This window comes from Cannabis sativa, chromosome 2 (genome assembly GCF_029168945.1).
Source record: "Cannabis sativa cultivar Pink pepper isolate KNU-18-1 chromosome 2, ASM2916894v1, whole genome shotgun sequence".
NCBI classification, from domain to species: domain Eukaryota; kingdom Viridiplantae; phylum Streptophyta; class Magnoliopsida; order Rosales; family Cannabaceae; genus Cannabis; species Cannabis sativa.
Window position 1 is genome coordinate 48,751,349 of NC_083602.1, and position 14,025 is coordinate 48,765,373.

Below are 14,025 nucleotides of genomic sequence, written 5' to 3' on the forward strand. Positions count from 1 at the left end.
TGAGCTGACAACTCTATTCAATGGATGATGCTTTGACTCTCGCCTAAACGGGACACTGTATCAGTTTGTTGAAAAACCTTGGAAATTATTTAGGATTGTAAGTTTTAGTATTTTCACTTGTCATTCCTACTTGCTATATGTTTATAATTTCTGAATTGTGTATGAATTTATATTGAACCGTGTTATTTTCTGTTATTAAGTTGTAGTTTAATTTCGAATCTTCATTGTTGGTCTAACTTGGCTTGTTTATCTAATGAGATAAATCCCTAGTGGATTTTCACCATTAGACATACATAATAGTGTTAGATCTCGAAAGATAAATATTGTATATGCGACATCTAGCTGTTCATCAATTGATGACACCTTAGACTAGTATTTTTACGATATGAAACAAGAAGATTGTATAAATAAGATTACTTTGACTTTCGCTAATCGAAGCATCGTTGGATTCTTATTTATAAACGAAATTATCCTAATTCCTCTTAGCTTATTCATTTCGAAAAGCTCAATAACATATCATTGGATGAATGGTCTATAAATCATTTCATGTCATTCTATATTTTCTCTTAAGAAATTAAATGACGCATATGATTATAATCTCAAAATTCTATTCCCAATTGATATAAATCTTCAATCTTAGAAATCTCCTACTTGTATGGGCAAATCTGACTTAGAGTTAAATTAGTAGTGGTGGTCCAAGATAGAATTACTCATTATATTTGGTATAAATTTAAGTCTTTCACTTTACTTTTAGATTCCAAACAGAAATTTTCTTATATTTCTAATTCCAGGATGCAATACAGTTACACCTTCACAAGGGTTTAATATCCATCTTCTATTAATGGATTCAAACTATATGGAATATGAGTTAGGTATTCTGTGACCAGAATCCACTCGAACTATTCTAAGAACTCTTTGATGTAACTATACCTAAGTCATCAAAAGACTCAACCACATTTTTCATTAATCTATGGCATTTGTATCTTGTTCATAGTGGATTTGACAAGATCAATCTCTGCAAAGAGTTAATATGCCTATATCCAGTGAAAGTAAGTTTATCTCATTCGCAGATGGATGCACATTCAGGGGTGGATATGAGTCTTTCGTTGTATTCTTAAAACGATAACTCTAGATTATACCTTAAGCAAAGAAATTTGAAATGTTTAAGAATTTCATTAATTTCTAGCAATGGTTAAAACCATTAAGGTAAGTGGTTAAAGATCTTGCGAACTGATAGGGGTGGAGAAATAGTTAGTAGATATGCAGTTCAAAGATCATTAAATTGATTTTTGAATTATATCCAAACTTACCTCCCCAGAAATTTCGAGTTGCATGTTGATGATTAGTTACTAGTCGTTGCCTAATTCCTTCTATGGTAATACAATTTCAGAATTATGTAATTGTTGTATACTTAATGTAAATCATTACTAGATTCATGGATGACCTAATCAAAATCTTAAGAAAAGCTAGAACTATTAACCATGGTTTGTTAGCTATTCTAAGTGATTAGGGGTGGACCATCCCATAGTCAATAGATAAGAAAGTGTTTGTTCAAACAAATACTACTTTTCTAAGATAATGACTAAGTCTGAAAATAAAGTAGCAAATAAAAGAGATATTTAATTCTTGATTCCAAAAGTGTTCTATCATCTTATTTGACATATGATGATCTGACTGCCTCTGTTGTCTTGTCACAACCAAAGAGGTTAATACCATTTAGTTTTCTTAGACATAATTCACGGTACCTTATCGTAGTGGGAGAGTTTCTAGGAACTCACCTTCTCATGACTTGGGAGACACTAGTGATTAAAATCCATTGTGAGTTTAAACAAGTAATGGATTGTCAAGATAAGAAACTAAGAAGAAAGCCAATAGAACTATGGTTTAATCCTATCACATGGAATAACCTAAAAGTTTTCTATTACAAGGACATAAAAGGAAATTTTCGTTTATAAGTCCATTCAATGGACTTAACAAAACATCATGTTCCTAGTATTACAAGTTTAAGTTTATCTAAACCTATGGCTTGTGGTATACCTGGTAATTACTTACTCTAATGCAAGTAACTTACTTTAGTAGGATGCTGAAGCATTTTTCTTTCTTACGGAAATCTATAGAAGCTTCACAACTTCTTAGACATAGATTTTATTTATCAAAACAAAAGTCTCAACTATTCCAGAAAAGATAAAGCCATGAAAGAATTTCTTAAATCAACAGTGAGAGGTCTTAGATATGCTTTTGTATGCCTTAGACCAGACACCTGCTGTTGAGTGGGAGTAATGAGTAGGTATCAGATTAATCCAGGAGAAGAACATTGGAAGACAATCAAGTAAATCTTAAGATTAAGAAGAGGAACTATATGTTAGTCTATAAGGGTGTGTTTAAAACTCTTAGACTTACACCATATCAGATTTCGAAATTTGCCTTTGTGCTAGAAAATCTTTCTGATAAGATGGTGATTACTCTGGGGGTGGAATAGTGATTTTGGAGAAGTGTAAAAACCTATCTGAAGTCTCTAGGTCTACCAGAAAGGGACTGAATGTTAAAGTTGCAGGAAAGGTACTTATTCAGTCTAAGGAAAGTTCTATATTTTTGGCACCATTCCAAATTGCCTAATCTACTAGTGTTAATTTCCTGATTAACCAAAAGTAGTTGCCAATGGTATAGAATCCAGTATCCCAAGAGAGTAGACATATAGAGAGGAATTTCACATTATCAATAATTTTGTGATTAAGGAAGAGTAATGGTTGAGAAAAGGTTGTGGTTAATTCAACCTTTCAGATCCTATTACGAGGAGTTTACTACTACTACACTTGATTTGTATATCGAGGTGTTGAGATTATTTGAAACACACTTTTTGTTTTATATTAGTGCAAGTGGGAGTTTGTTGGGTTTTATGCCCTAAATAAAACTCATTTCAATATAATGAGATTTACTTATTAATATAGATCAGAAATAACATTTAATGTTGCATGGTTCACATGATTTATTTCATGATTATATGTACATAATGTATAAATTCATCTGAAACCCTTTTCACATACTTGATCCTGTTTATTGTGCCGTCAACACATTGGAAAGTAAACATGACTATGTGAATAAAGTTTCCTGGATTTATCAGACATAGGGTTTTACTGATATGATAATCTACAACAGAGTTTACTTGCATTTGGAGAAGTGCTATGTTCTTTCTAGAGCATTGGTTAAAGTAAAGCTCAGGTTGGATGCATGGAGTATGCATCGGAAGGGACCGATATTGAACTTTGACTTAGATTTATTAAACTTACCGTAATATCTATTCAAGTCAATATCGCCTAGTTGATCCTAGAGCGTTTCTATATGACTGAGAGTGCAATTCCAAGTTCTAAGTGTGGATTCAATGAGGAATTAATAAGTTAGGGAATTTACTTGGTAAATTCGGTTCGACTTATTGGAAGCTCGGTTATATAGACCCATGGTCCCCATACTAGTTGAGACCGTACTGCTTGTAAGACTCAGTTAATTGATTTTAATTAATCAATTATAATTCTAAAAGTTAGACTATGTCTACTTTATGAATTTTCACTAAGCAAGGGTAAAACAGTAAATAGAGAGTTTAAAGGGTATATTTATTAATTGGGAAACTTTGATTAGTTTTTATTAATAAATAAAATAAATGACAATATATATTATTTAATAATTAATTATAGTTATTAAATAATTAGATTTGACATTTATGTGGTTGAATGAGAAAATTGGCAATTTTGGAGAATGGGAAACTAAGAATGATAAAATAAGAAAGTTGCAAAAGTGAGAAGCTTATTTCCTTATTCCATGGCCGGCCACTATGCTTCTTATTTTTCATTTTAAATGCCAAGTAATTCAACCTTAACCCTATGTGGTATTCTATAAATAGAAGGTAAAGGCTTCAGGTTTGACACACACATTACTGTATTGTTTTCTTTCACACAAACACTCTGAAGCCGCCACTTCCCCTGTCTTTCTTCTCTGTTTTTCGAAATTCCTTTGAGTGATGAGTAGTGCCCACACACATCAAGTGTTACCTCAATCATAGTATGTAAGACTATGGAAAATCAACCATCAAAGAAGGAGAGAAAGAGATCCAGATTCAGATCTTGATTATGCTCTGCTACAGAAAGGAATCAAGGGCTAGAGATCTGAATGGAAGGAGTCATAATATTCTGCTGCACCCAATGTAAGGTTTTCTTAAACTCTTATGTGTTTATTTCATTGTTTAAGAATATTTCCAACAAAGAGATGGAGGCATTAAGAGCTCACCATGCAGAGATCGAAGATCGCAGTCGGCAAACTACCGTGCTGATACGAAGAGCCTACCAAACTGTAGGACAGCAAACGCCGAACGTCATTCCCCTGGGAGAAACGGAAGATGACCCGACGATGAATACTTCCCAGACAAATAATGGTCAGCCGCCCAATCCCCAGTTACGAGTTCCACTTGTGAACCAAGAGGTAGGCGGGCAGACCTTGTCCGGGAATTCATTAGGAGGAGCCATACCTGACGGTTCCAACCAGAATAATGGCATTATTCCACCTGTCAACCTAGCGAATCAATCGCTAAGACAACCAGGCTCTGCTGTGTTCGATAGGTTGGGAACAACCCATGACCTAAGGAACGATCTAAACAGAAGAAGGGGAATAGACGAGCAGAATACTACAACGATCGTGCAGCCCGGAGCCCATACTCAAATCCCCGCTCAGAAAGACGCTGACATAGTCCAAGTCGACCAGAATGCCGAGCAAGTCAGCCCAGCCTTACAGCCCAGCTTGACGAGTTGAAAAATATGTTTCATGGCATGGTCGGACAGTGTAACAATGATCTTGAGTTAGACCGTGCTCGCGAAACTCCCTTCTCACCAGAGATCAATCTCCTGCCACTGCCTCATAAGTTCAAAATGCCAACGTGGAAGATGTATACTGGGAGAGAAGATCCTCTTTCCCATCTTAAGTACTTTTAGATGAAAATGGATTTATAAGGAGTATGTGGGGATGTATGCTGCAGAATCTTCCCCGCCACTCTGTCGGAAGCCGCACAGCAATGGTATTTCAAGTTGGCTCCTAGAAAGTTTAGTTCATGGAAAACCTTTTCTTCGGAATTCCATGCGCAATTATCTTCCTCACGTCAGCTCCCATTGCATCTGAGAGATTTGGTCGAAGTAAAGCAACAACCAGGCGAGCCACGCAAGGCGTACATCAGCAAATTCATGACGAAAGAGACTAAAGTTTTGCGGGTAACCGAGGATGGAAAGTTATTCGCGATACTGGGGGCATTGAAGTCCTTGGTGAACTATGGAAAGATATAAGGAAGAACGGGCCGGTAGATGTTGGAAATTATTTTACCAGGATCTTAGATCTACTCACAAGTATGTTGATTAACACCCTAAATATGAACTTCTAAAACGATTATGAAATAAACACATATAAAGTATTAGAAACCTTACATTGGGTGCAGCGGAATAAAATGTCTCCTTCCGTTCAGATCTCTAACCCTTGTATCCTTTCTGTCGCCGAGTAGTATCAAGATCTGAACCTGGATCTCTTTCTCTCCTTATTTAGTGCTGAAACTCCCTCTTGTTGAATGTCTTTCTTCACGATCTTCCTCACTATGATTGAGGTATCACTTGCTGTGTGTGGGCACTACTCTAATCACTAAGTGGTTCGAACTTTCAAGGAAGAAGAAGAGCAAGATGTGGCGGCTAGGGTTTAGAAAGAGAAGGCTTAGGTTTTTCTCTAAAGGAAAAGTGTAATTTTCCGGTAGCCTTCACTATCTATTTATAGCATTCCACTAGGGTTAGGTTTGAATTATTTGGCATTAGATCTAACATACTTGTGAGTAGATCTAAGATCCTGGTAAAATAATTTCCAACAACTGGTATCAGAGCCATGGTAATTAATTTTTTTTTTAGGAAAGGCGTTTATAATATAAATTAAAACTGAGTTTAGACCTCACGGTCATTACATAAAATGGCATCCGGTATAGAAGGGACCGGGATAGATCCATACAACTGATGGGAGAAATCCCATCTAGCCACATTATGAGCGGCAAAGTTACAAGATCTGCTAACATATGAAAAACAACAACTATTAAATAAAGGAGATGACTTAGTACAAAATGAGACGTAGTTCTCTAAGGCCCAACGAGATTTGTTCCCATTGATAGCGTCGATGACCACTCTCGAATCATTCTCCACAATAACATACTTATAGCCGAAATCTGAAGCAACTGACACAGCCAAGCAGCAAGCCGCGGCTTCACCACGCAGAGCATCCGAGAACTCCTCCCGAGCCGTCTGAACATTAATCACTCTGCCAAGATGATCTCTAGCAACAACAGCAATACCAATACTCTCCAAACCCACTTTCACATCACAGTTCAGCTTTATCCAGTCCTCCGGGGGAGGGGACCAAGCTTCCTTTAGCACCAGAGTCGGACTAGAGAGTAGAGAATCAGACATATCTGCATAAGAGGTACAAATAATATCAAAGCATATGTTAAAATCAATAGGACAGTTATTATGGACCTTATCATTACGCACCCTCCATATAGTATCCACAACAATAGAAGCATACAAGAATATATCATCAGCACTGGCCCCTTTGTGTTTAAGATCCCAGATGAACTTAATCCAATCCAAGACACGAATGCCTGTATCACAGACCGGATAGATACCCCACGGAGAGGAACGCCATAAATGAAGAGCTACATCACAAGAAAGGAAAAGGTGTTCAACAGATTCTTCCCCCACGCCACAAAGGGGGCAGCTCAAGTCCTCTATATGGAAACGTTTTCCTATAACATCTTTTACCGGAAGAGCATTAGATAAGATGCTCCACCACATGACTTTGTGTCACTCCAAGATTTTGCTATTCCACAGTTTATTCCAAAGCTTTGGCGCGACATCACAGTGAGGAGCTCTTTTCGGGGCTTGGGATAGATAAGCAGACTTACACGAGAACTGCCCCTTACTTTCCAGCGTCCAAACCCATCTATCTTGACCAACACCAGAGGGGTGACCCCCTTTCAAAATGGCCGCAACAGTGTCCTTCTCAAACAGAAGCTTCAGCTTTTGTAGGTCCCAATGTCTATCATTACAGATTAACTCCCCCACACGATTAAAGATGGTAGGGGCACCCCTCCTACGCTTCGGGCAAAAGCCTTTAGAGTGAGGAATCCATGGGTCCGACCAGATTTCCGTTGATTCTCCGTTAGCAATCAACTTACAAGCCCCTTTTTTCAAGATAGAATTAGCCTTGACAACACTTTTCCAAAATCAAGAATCAGAATTTTTATACCTGCAAGAGAGAAAGTCATTTCCCCGGAGGTACTTCGCGTTCAATACTTGAGTACATAGAGATTGGCTACCGGTTAGAATATTCCACCCCCATTTAGCCAAGAAGGCCTGGTTCATTTCTTTTGTCTTGCGGAAACCCAATCCACCTAACGATTTGGGGAGGCAAAGCTTGTCCCAAGCCTTTAGATGGATCCCATGGTTTCCCTTCTCAAAACCCCACCAAAAATCTCTAACCAGACTATTGATCCTATTAACCATACGAGATGATAGTTTTGTAGTTTGCATAACATACATTGGCAAGGACAAGCCCATAGACTTTATTAGAGTAGCCTGCCCCGCCTTTGATAGAGTCTTTGCCTTCCAACCTTGAAGTTTAGCCGTGAGGTTGTCTAAAATAAAGTTAAAATCAACGTCCTTTTGCCTAGATCGGAAAAGGGGAAGACCCAAATATTTTAAGCACCCCTCAAGATAATCAATTCCCAGACCTTCCTTGATATCCCTCCGCATGTTCACCGGCGTGTTCTTACTGAAGAAAATTGTCGTCTTGAGCTTATTCACCTGTTGGCCAGACCAAGAGCAGAATTTTTCTAAGCAGCTCCAGACGCCATTAGCCTCAACTAACTTGGCTCTGCCCACCAATATTAAGTCATCCGCAAAGAAAATGTGGGATAGCACATGACCACCTCTACTGAGTTTAATACCTTTGATAGAACCCTGGTCAAGGGCATCATGAATTAATCTTGAAAGAACATCAACAGCCCAGATGAAAAGATAAGGGGAAAGCGGGTCTCCCTGACGAAGCCCACAGGAGGGGTTGATTTTGCCAACAGGACCCCCATTGAGACAAATGTTTAGGGTTGTAGTAGAAATACATTGCGATATCCAATGACGGAATTTTGGCGGAGTACCATATTACTCCAAGACATGATCAATAAATTTCCAGCTCAACCTATCGTATGCTTTAACAAGGTCAATTTTTATAGCAAAGAAACCCTCCTTACCCTTCTTTCTATTAAACGAGTGGATGATTTCTTGGACAATGACATTGTTATCATGGATGTTTCTACCTGGGACAAAAGCAGCTTGCGTTGGACAGATAATGGAAGGAAGAATAGGCCTAATTCTGTTAGCCAAAATTTTAGCGATGACTTTGTACACCACATTACAAAGAGAGATCGGTCTAAAATGATTGGTACGGATAGGGTTTTGGACCTTCGGGATGAGCACAATGTTCGTGGCATTAATCCCTCTATACATATTACCATTCTTAAAGAAGTCTAGAATCGCATCGCAGAAATCAGATCCAACAGAATCCCAGTAATGTTTGTAGAAAAGGACTGACATCCCATCAGGACCCGGGGCTTTATGGTTGTTCATTGCAAACAAAGTCCTCTTAATCTCATCAGCACTAGGAGTACTAACAAGGTCATTCAACTCCTCTTGAGAGAGTCGCTCATGAATCAACTGAGAGCAATTGTAATCCAGAGAAGATGTAGCCTCCGTAAAGATACCTTTGAAGAAATCAATAAACTCCCTCCCAATAACCTCTCGGCCAGAAATCCAAACATTATCCTTGTTCATAATACTCTCGATGGCGTTTCGCCGGCCTTTAATAGCAGCCGAAAGAAAGAAAAACTTAGAACACTTATCCCCATCTTTGAGCCAAGAAATCCTGGCCCTTTGTTTCCAGTAGATCGCTTTTCTTTCTCTTGACTCATTAAGGTCCCAGCGGACCACCCGCTACTGATTCCAGTCCCGAGACCCAGCCGGGAGTCTCTGCAGAAAGTCAAGCTTCTGTTCAAGCTCTTTAATAGTCACATCGAGCTTACCAAATTGAGATCTATTCCAATTCAGGAGAGCCATGGTAATTGATTTACTTGCAAGAAATTTGGACTTTAAAACGATTGTTTGATGTTTTGGATGGTATCATGTTGTATTGAGTGTTATTTGATGATTGATTGATGTTTGTGAATTTTCGTGAAAAATAATTGAAAATCTGTTTCTGGAATTATTTTTATTCGATAGTATGGAAAAAATTAAGCAATTTACTTTTTTACAGAACTCAATTTCGGTTTAATTTGAATTAGTTATGATTTTTTGAAGTTTTAAAAAATATCGGGATGGTGTCACTGCCCTACGCGCGCGAAAACTGTCCGTACAGCTCGCATTTTTTTTGTTTTCTTTTATTTTTCATGATTTTTCATGGAATTAACTTCCAATTTTTGTGTAGTTCTGTATTTATACTATTACTATTCATAATTCAATTCTAATTATCATTATGAATTAATTTAATACTTTTTAAATTTAATTCAAGATATTAGTGTAATTTGAATTTAAAAATAGTTAGTATCTATCTTATTTGCTTAATAATCTATCTTATTTTTAAATTTTATTATATCTTATCTTATTTTTAAATTTAAGGTCAGATTTTAAATATTTTAAATTAAATCTTTTTTAAAATAATTTGACCTTATTTAAATTTAAAATAAGATAACTATAATCGTGTAATTTTAAAAAGATGTAAGATATTTTGCTAACTTTTAAATTTTGTTATTTTATTTATTTAAATTACATTTAAAATCTGAAAAAGATATTCATTTATCTTTTTTAATTTTTTATTTAATTTTTATTTATAAAATAACATTTAATTTTTAAAAGTAGTTAGAAAATTTTGAAATGATATTTAGGTTGGTTGAAACCTAATTTTTTTTCAAAATTGTAGGTTCAATTTTAAATTTAAATTTTTTTAAAATTTCGAATTTTTCAAATTTTTTATTTAAATTTTCGAAAATATTTTTTTTTAATTAATTATTTCGAAATTAATTATTTAATTTAAAATTAAACAAATCCTACATCCAACTATCCAGCTAATCTTGTTGCAGGAGTATGTGTTTTAGCTTGTGTGTAAGTTTTCAATACCTATTATTGCTTGATTTTGTTGACAGATCCAATGATCTGACTTTAACTCATGGCTCCCTTGGTCAAGTAAATAATTTGTAACAGGTATATTTACAATCTTCTTTCATCTGTGTATGACCTAGCAACATGATAGGACCCATCCAAAGTGTGCCTGTGTGAGCCTATGTGTTTAATTTCATTATAGATGCATATAGGTTAATGTTGCTAAATAAAATGTCATAGTTCTTGATAGATTTTATTTAGGCCCATTTAGTTTTTGGGCTTAGTCAATTAATAACAGTTGTTCATTTTAAGGTTAAATTCCTCTCTTTTGGGCCTTGTGTGAGAGTTGGGAGCCATAGAAGTGGGTACAACATACTGAACCCAGCACCCCCTCACATGAACCACCCCAATTGTGAAGGCCCATTTGCCTGATTTGAATAACTGTACTAGGTTAATTAAACTAGTTTAACCTAATAAAATTGATTAGCAACATAATTAATTTCATTTATTTTGAAATTAATTTAAGAAAATTATAGTTTAAAGAATTGTTTATTCTAAGCTAAACTATATGTATTTTCTTGTATTTAATTAAATATAGAATTATAACCAACTAGATTCTTTCTGAAGCTTAATTTAAATTTTTCATTAGATATTCCTATTTAAGTTGATATTTAGTTATCTACAACTAACCAACTTAAATCTGAATATCTTTTGGATTTAAAATTTCAAAATTAAGTTAAGGAATTTTAGGCATTGGTTATTAAGATTCTTTAGATATTTTTTAAGTTAATATCTTTTCGAATATTAACTTAAAATGGAATATTTTAGATATTTTTAAAGTAAATATCTTTTCGAATATTAACTTAAAATGGAATATTTTCAAATTAAGTGGTTACAACTTAATTTTTGATATTTAATTAAATTTAAATTTGAAAATATTTAAGTTATAGATTTTTTCTAATACAACTTAAATTAAATATTTTTTTAAATTTTGTGGAAAAGATAGTTATTCAAATAAGATATTTTCTAGATAGTTATTTCTAGACTACTTATTATTTCTAATATTAAAAAGGAAAATATTATACATTCTGAAATTAATTATTTATATAATTAATTTTGGTACAATTTATTTTAAGTATATTTTTCCTAGTATTAAACTAGTGATTAATAATTAAGCCTTCTCTACACTTAATTATTTATTTCTTGAATTTAATACATTTAATTAATTTGAAATTTAAATATTTAAGTTGATTTTCATCATCATACTTAAATATTTCTCTTTCATGACACTTAATTAAATAGAAAATTATTTTTTGGTTGAATTTATTTTTTCAACTAAATTTAAATAATTTTCAAAATATATTTTTTTCTTTATTTTATTAATCAAATTTCGAAATTGCATTTCTTAAATGCTGGAATTTCGAATTTTATTTGAAAAAATAGATTAAAGTTGTAAATTATTTATTTTAATTTTGGACCAACTTAAATCAATCATTTTTTTCATTTATTGATTAATTTAAAATAAATTGCATTAAAGTATATTATTAGAAATTGAATTAATTAGTCAAAGGATAAATCTAGATAGATGATATTTTTGCTTGAAGTATTTTTTTAATGTATTTAATTAAATAGAAAATTAATATTTAAGTTGATTTTCATCATCATACTTAAATATTTGAAATTTTTCTTATATGTTTAATTAAATAGGAAAATTATATTTTTTGTAGTAAATTAATTTTATTAATTAATTTTTGGCCAACATTAAATTAGAATCATTTTTTCAGGATTAATTTTTTATTTTAACATGCATTTTCAAAAATTGTGTCCTTGCGTACTTTAATTTTTTGAAATGCAATATATATTTATAGAAAATAAATTTGAGTTGTAAATTAATTTAAATTAATTTTGTAACAGCTTAAATTGAATATTTTTCTAAATATTTATTGGAAATTATTACTAAGATGGAAATAATTCATCTAATTTTCATATCCATCTAAGTAAAATTTATAAATATTAAATTTAAAATTTATATTTAGAATTTTTCATTCTAAATTGGAAATTTTAATTAAATAAATATATAATTAAAATAAATAGATTAAATGATGAGAATCAAAGAAAATACAACTCTTTTTAAGTAATGAGCTTTTAATCAAAAGACATTCGATCTCCATTGTGGGTTTTACACTACGTTTGTTTTAGTGAGTAATCCTCCCTAATGGAGGAATGTTCATTAGCAATTTCGCACCGTTTAATCTCGAATGATAAGTAGTTTGTAAGTGTTTTGTATGGTATAAATCACCCTAATGGTGGTAACCATACTTGACTTGCAAATTATGAAACAATGGTGGTAGCTCATAAGATAGAATTGCCTTGACTCTCGCCTAAATGGAACAACGCTGAATTCCAATCTTGATCGAATAAAAGGATACTTTGACTCTCGCCTAAACGGGACATTGTATCAGTTTGTTGAAAAACCTTAGAAATTATTTAGGATTTTAAGTTTTAGTATTTTCACTTGTCATTCCTACTTGCTATATGTTTATAACTTCTGAATTGTGTATGAATTTATATTGAACCATGTTATTTTCTGTTATTAAGTTGTAGTTTAATTTCGAATCTTCATTGTTGGTCTAACTTGGCTTGTTTATCTAATGAGATAAATCCCTAGTGGATTTTCACCATTAGACATACATAATAGTGTTAGATCTCGAAAGATAAATATTGTATATGCGACATCTAGCTGTTCATCAATTGATTACACCTTAGACTAGTATTTTTACGATATGAAACAAGAAGATTGTATAAATAAGATTACTTTGTCTTTCGCTAATCGAAGCATCGTTGGATTCTTATTTTAAACGAAATTATCCTAATTCCTCTTAGCTTATTCATTTCGAATTAGCTCAATAACATATCATTGGATGAATGGTCTATAAATCATTTCATGTCATTCTATATTTTCTCTTAAGAAATTAAATGACGCATATGATTATAATCCCGAAATTCTATTCCCAATTGATATAAATCCTCAATCTTAGAAATCTCCTACTTGTATGGGCAAATCTGACTTAGAGTTTGTATTAGTAGTGCTGGTCCAAGATAGAATTACTCATTATATTTGGTATAAATTTAAGTCTTTGACTTTAATTTTAGATTCCAAATAGAAATTTTCTTATATTTCTAATTCCAGAATACAATACAGCTACACTTTCTCAAGTGTTTAATATCCATCTTCTATTAATGGATTAAAACTGTATGGAATATGAGTTAGGTATTCTGTGACCAGGATCCACTTGCAGTATTCTAAGAACTCTTTGTTGTAACTAAACCTATGTCATCAAAAGACACTACCACATTTTTTTAATCTATGGCATTTGTATCTTCTTCATAGTAAATTTGACAAGATCAATCTCTGCAAAGAGTTAATATGAGTGTACATTCAGGGGTGGATATGAGTTTTTCGTTGTATTCTTAAGACGATAACTCTAGATTATATCTTATGCAAAGAAATTTGAAATGTTTGAAAAATTTCATTAATTTCTACCAATGGTTAATACCATTAAGGTAAGTGGTTAAAGATCTTGCGAACTGATAGGGGTGGAGAAATAGTTAGTAGATATGCAGTTCAAAGATCATTAATTTGATTTTTGAATTATATCCAAACTTACCTCCCCAGAAATTTTGAGTTGCATGTTGATGATTAGTTACTAGTCGTTGCCTAATTCCTTCTCTGGTAATACAATTTCAGAATGATGTAATTGTAACACCCTAACTAGCATAGGCATATTACGTGATTTTTAAACATGTTGTGCAG

General features: G+C 33.3%; 1 protein-coding gene across 1 annotated transcript; it reads right to left on the reverse strand.

Annotated features, from left to right (window-relative positions):
- Nucleotides 1-5,957: 5,957 nt before the first annotated feature.
- On the reverse strand, nucleotides 5,958-6,857 carry LOC133034332 (uncharacterized). The gene has a single exon (XM_061109394.1). The coding sequence runs from the start codon at nucleotides 6,855-6,857 to the stop codon at nucleotides 5,958-5,960; it is 900 nt and encodes a 299-aa protein (XP_060965377.1).
- Nucleotides 6,858-14,025: the final 7,168 nt, after the last annotated feature.

Bases quoted from the DNA above. Each gene is read 5' to 3' on its own strand.
- LOC133034332 (XM_061109394.1), bottom strand. From the start codon at position 6,857: ATGTGGTGGAGCATCTTATCTAATGCTCTTCCGGTAAAAGATGTTATA.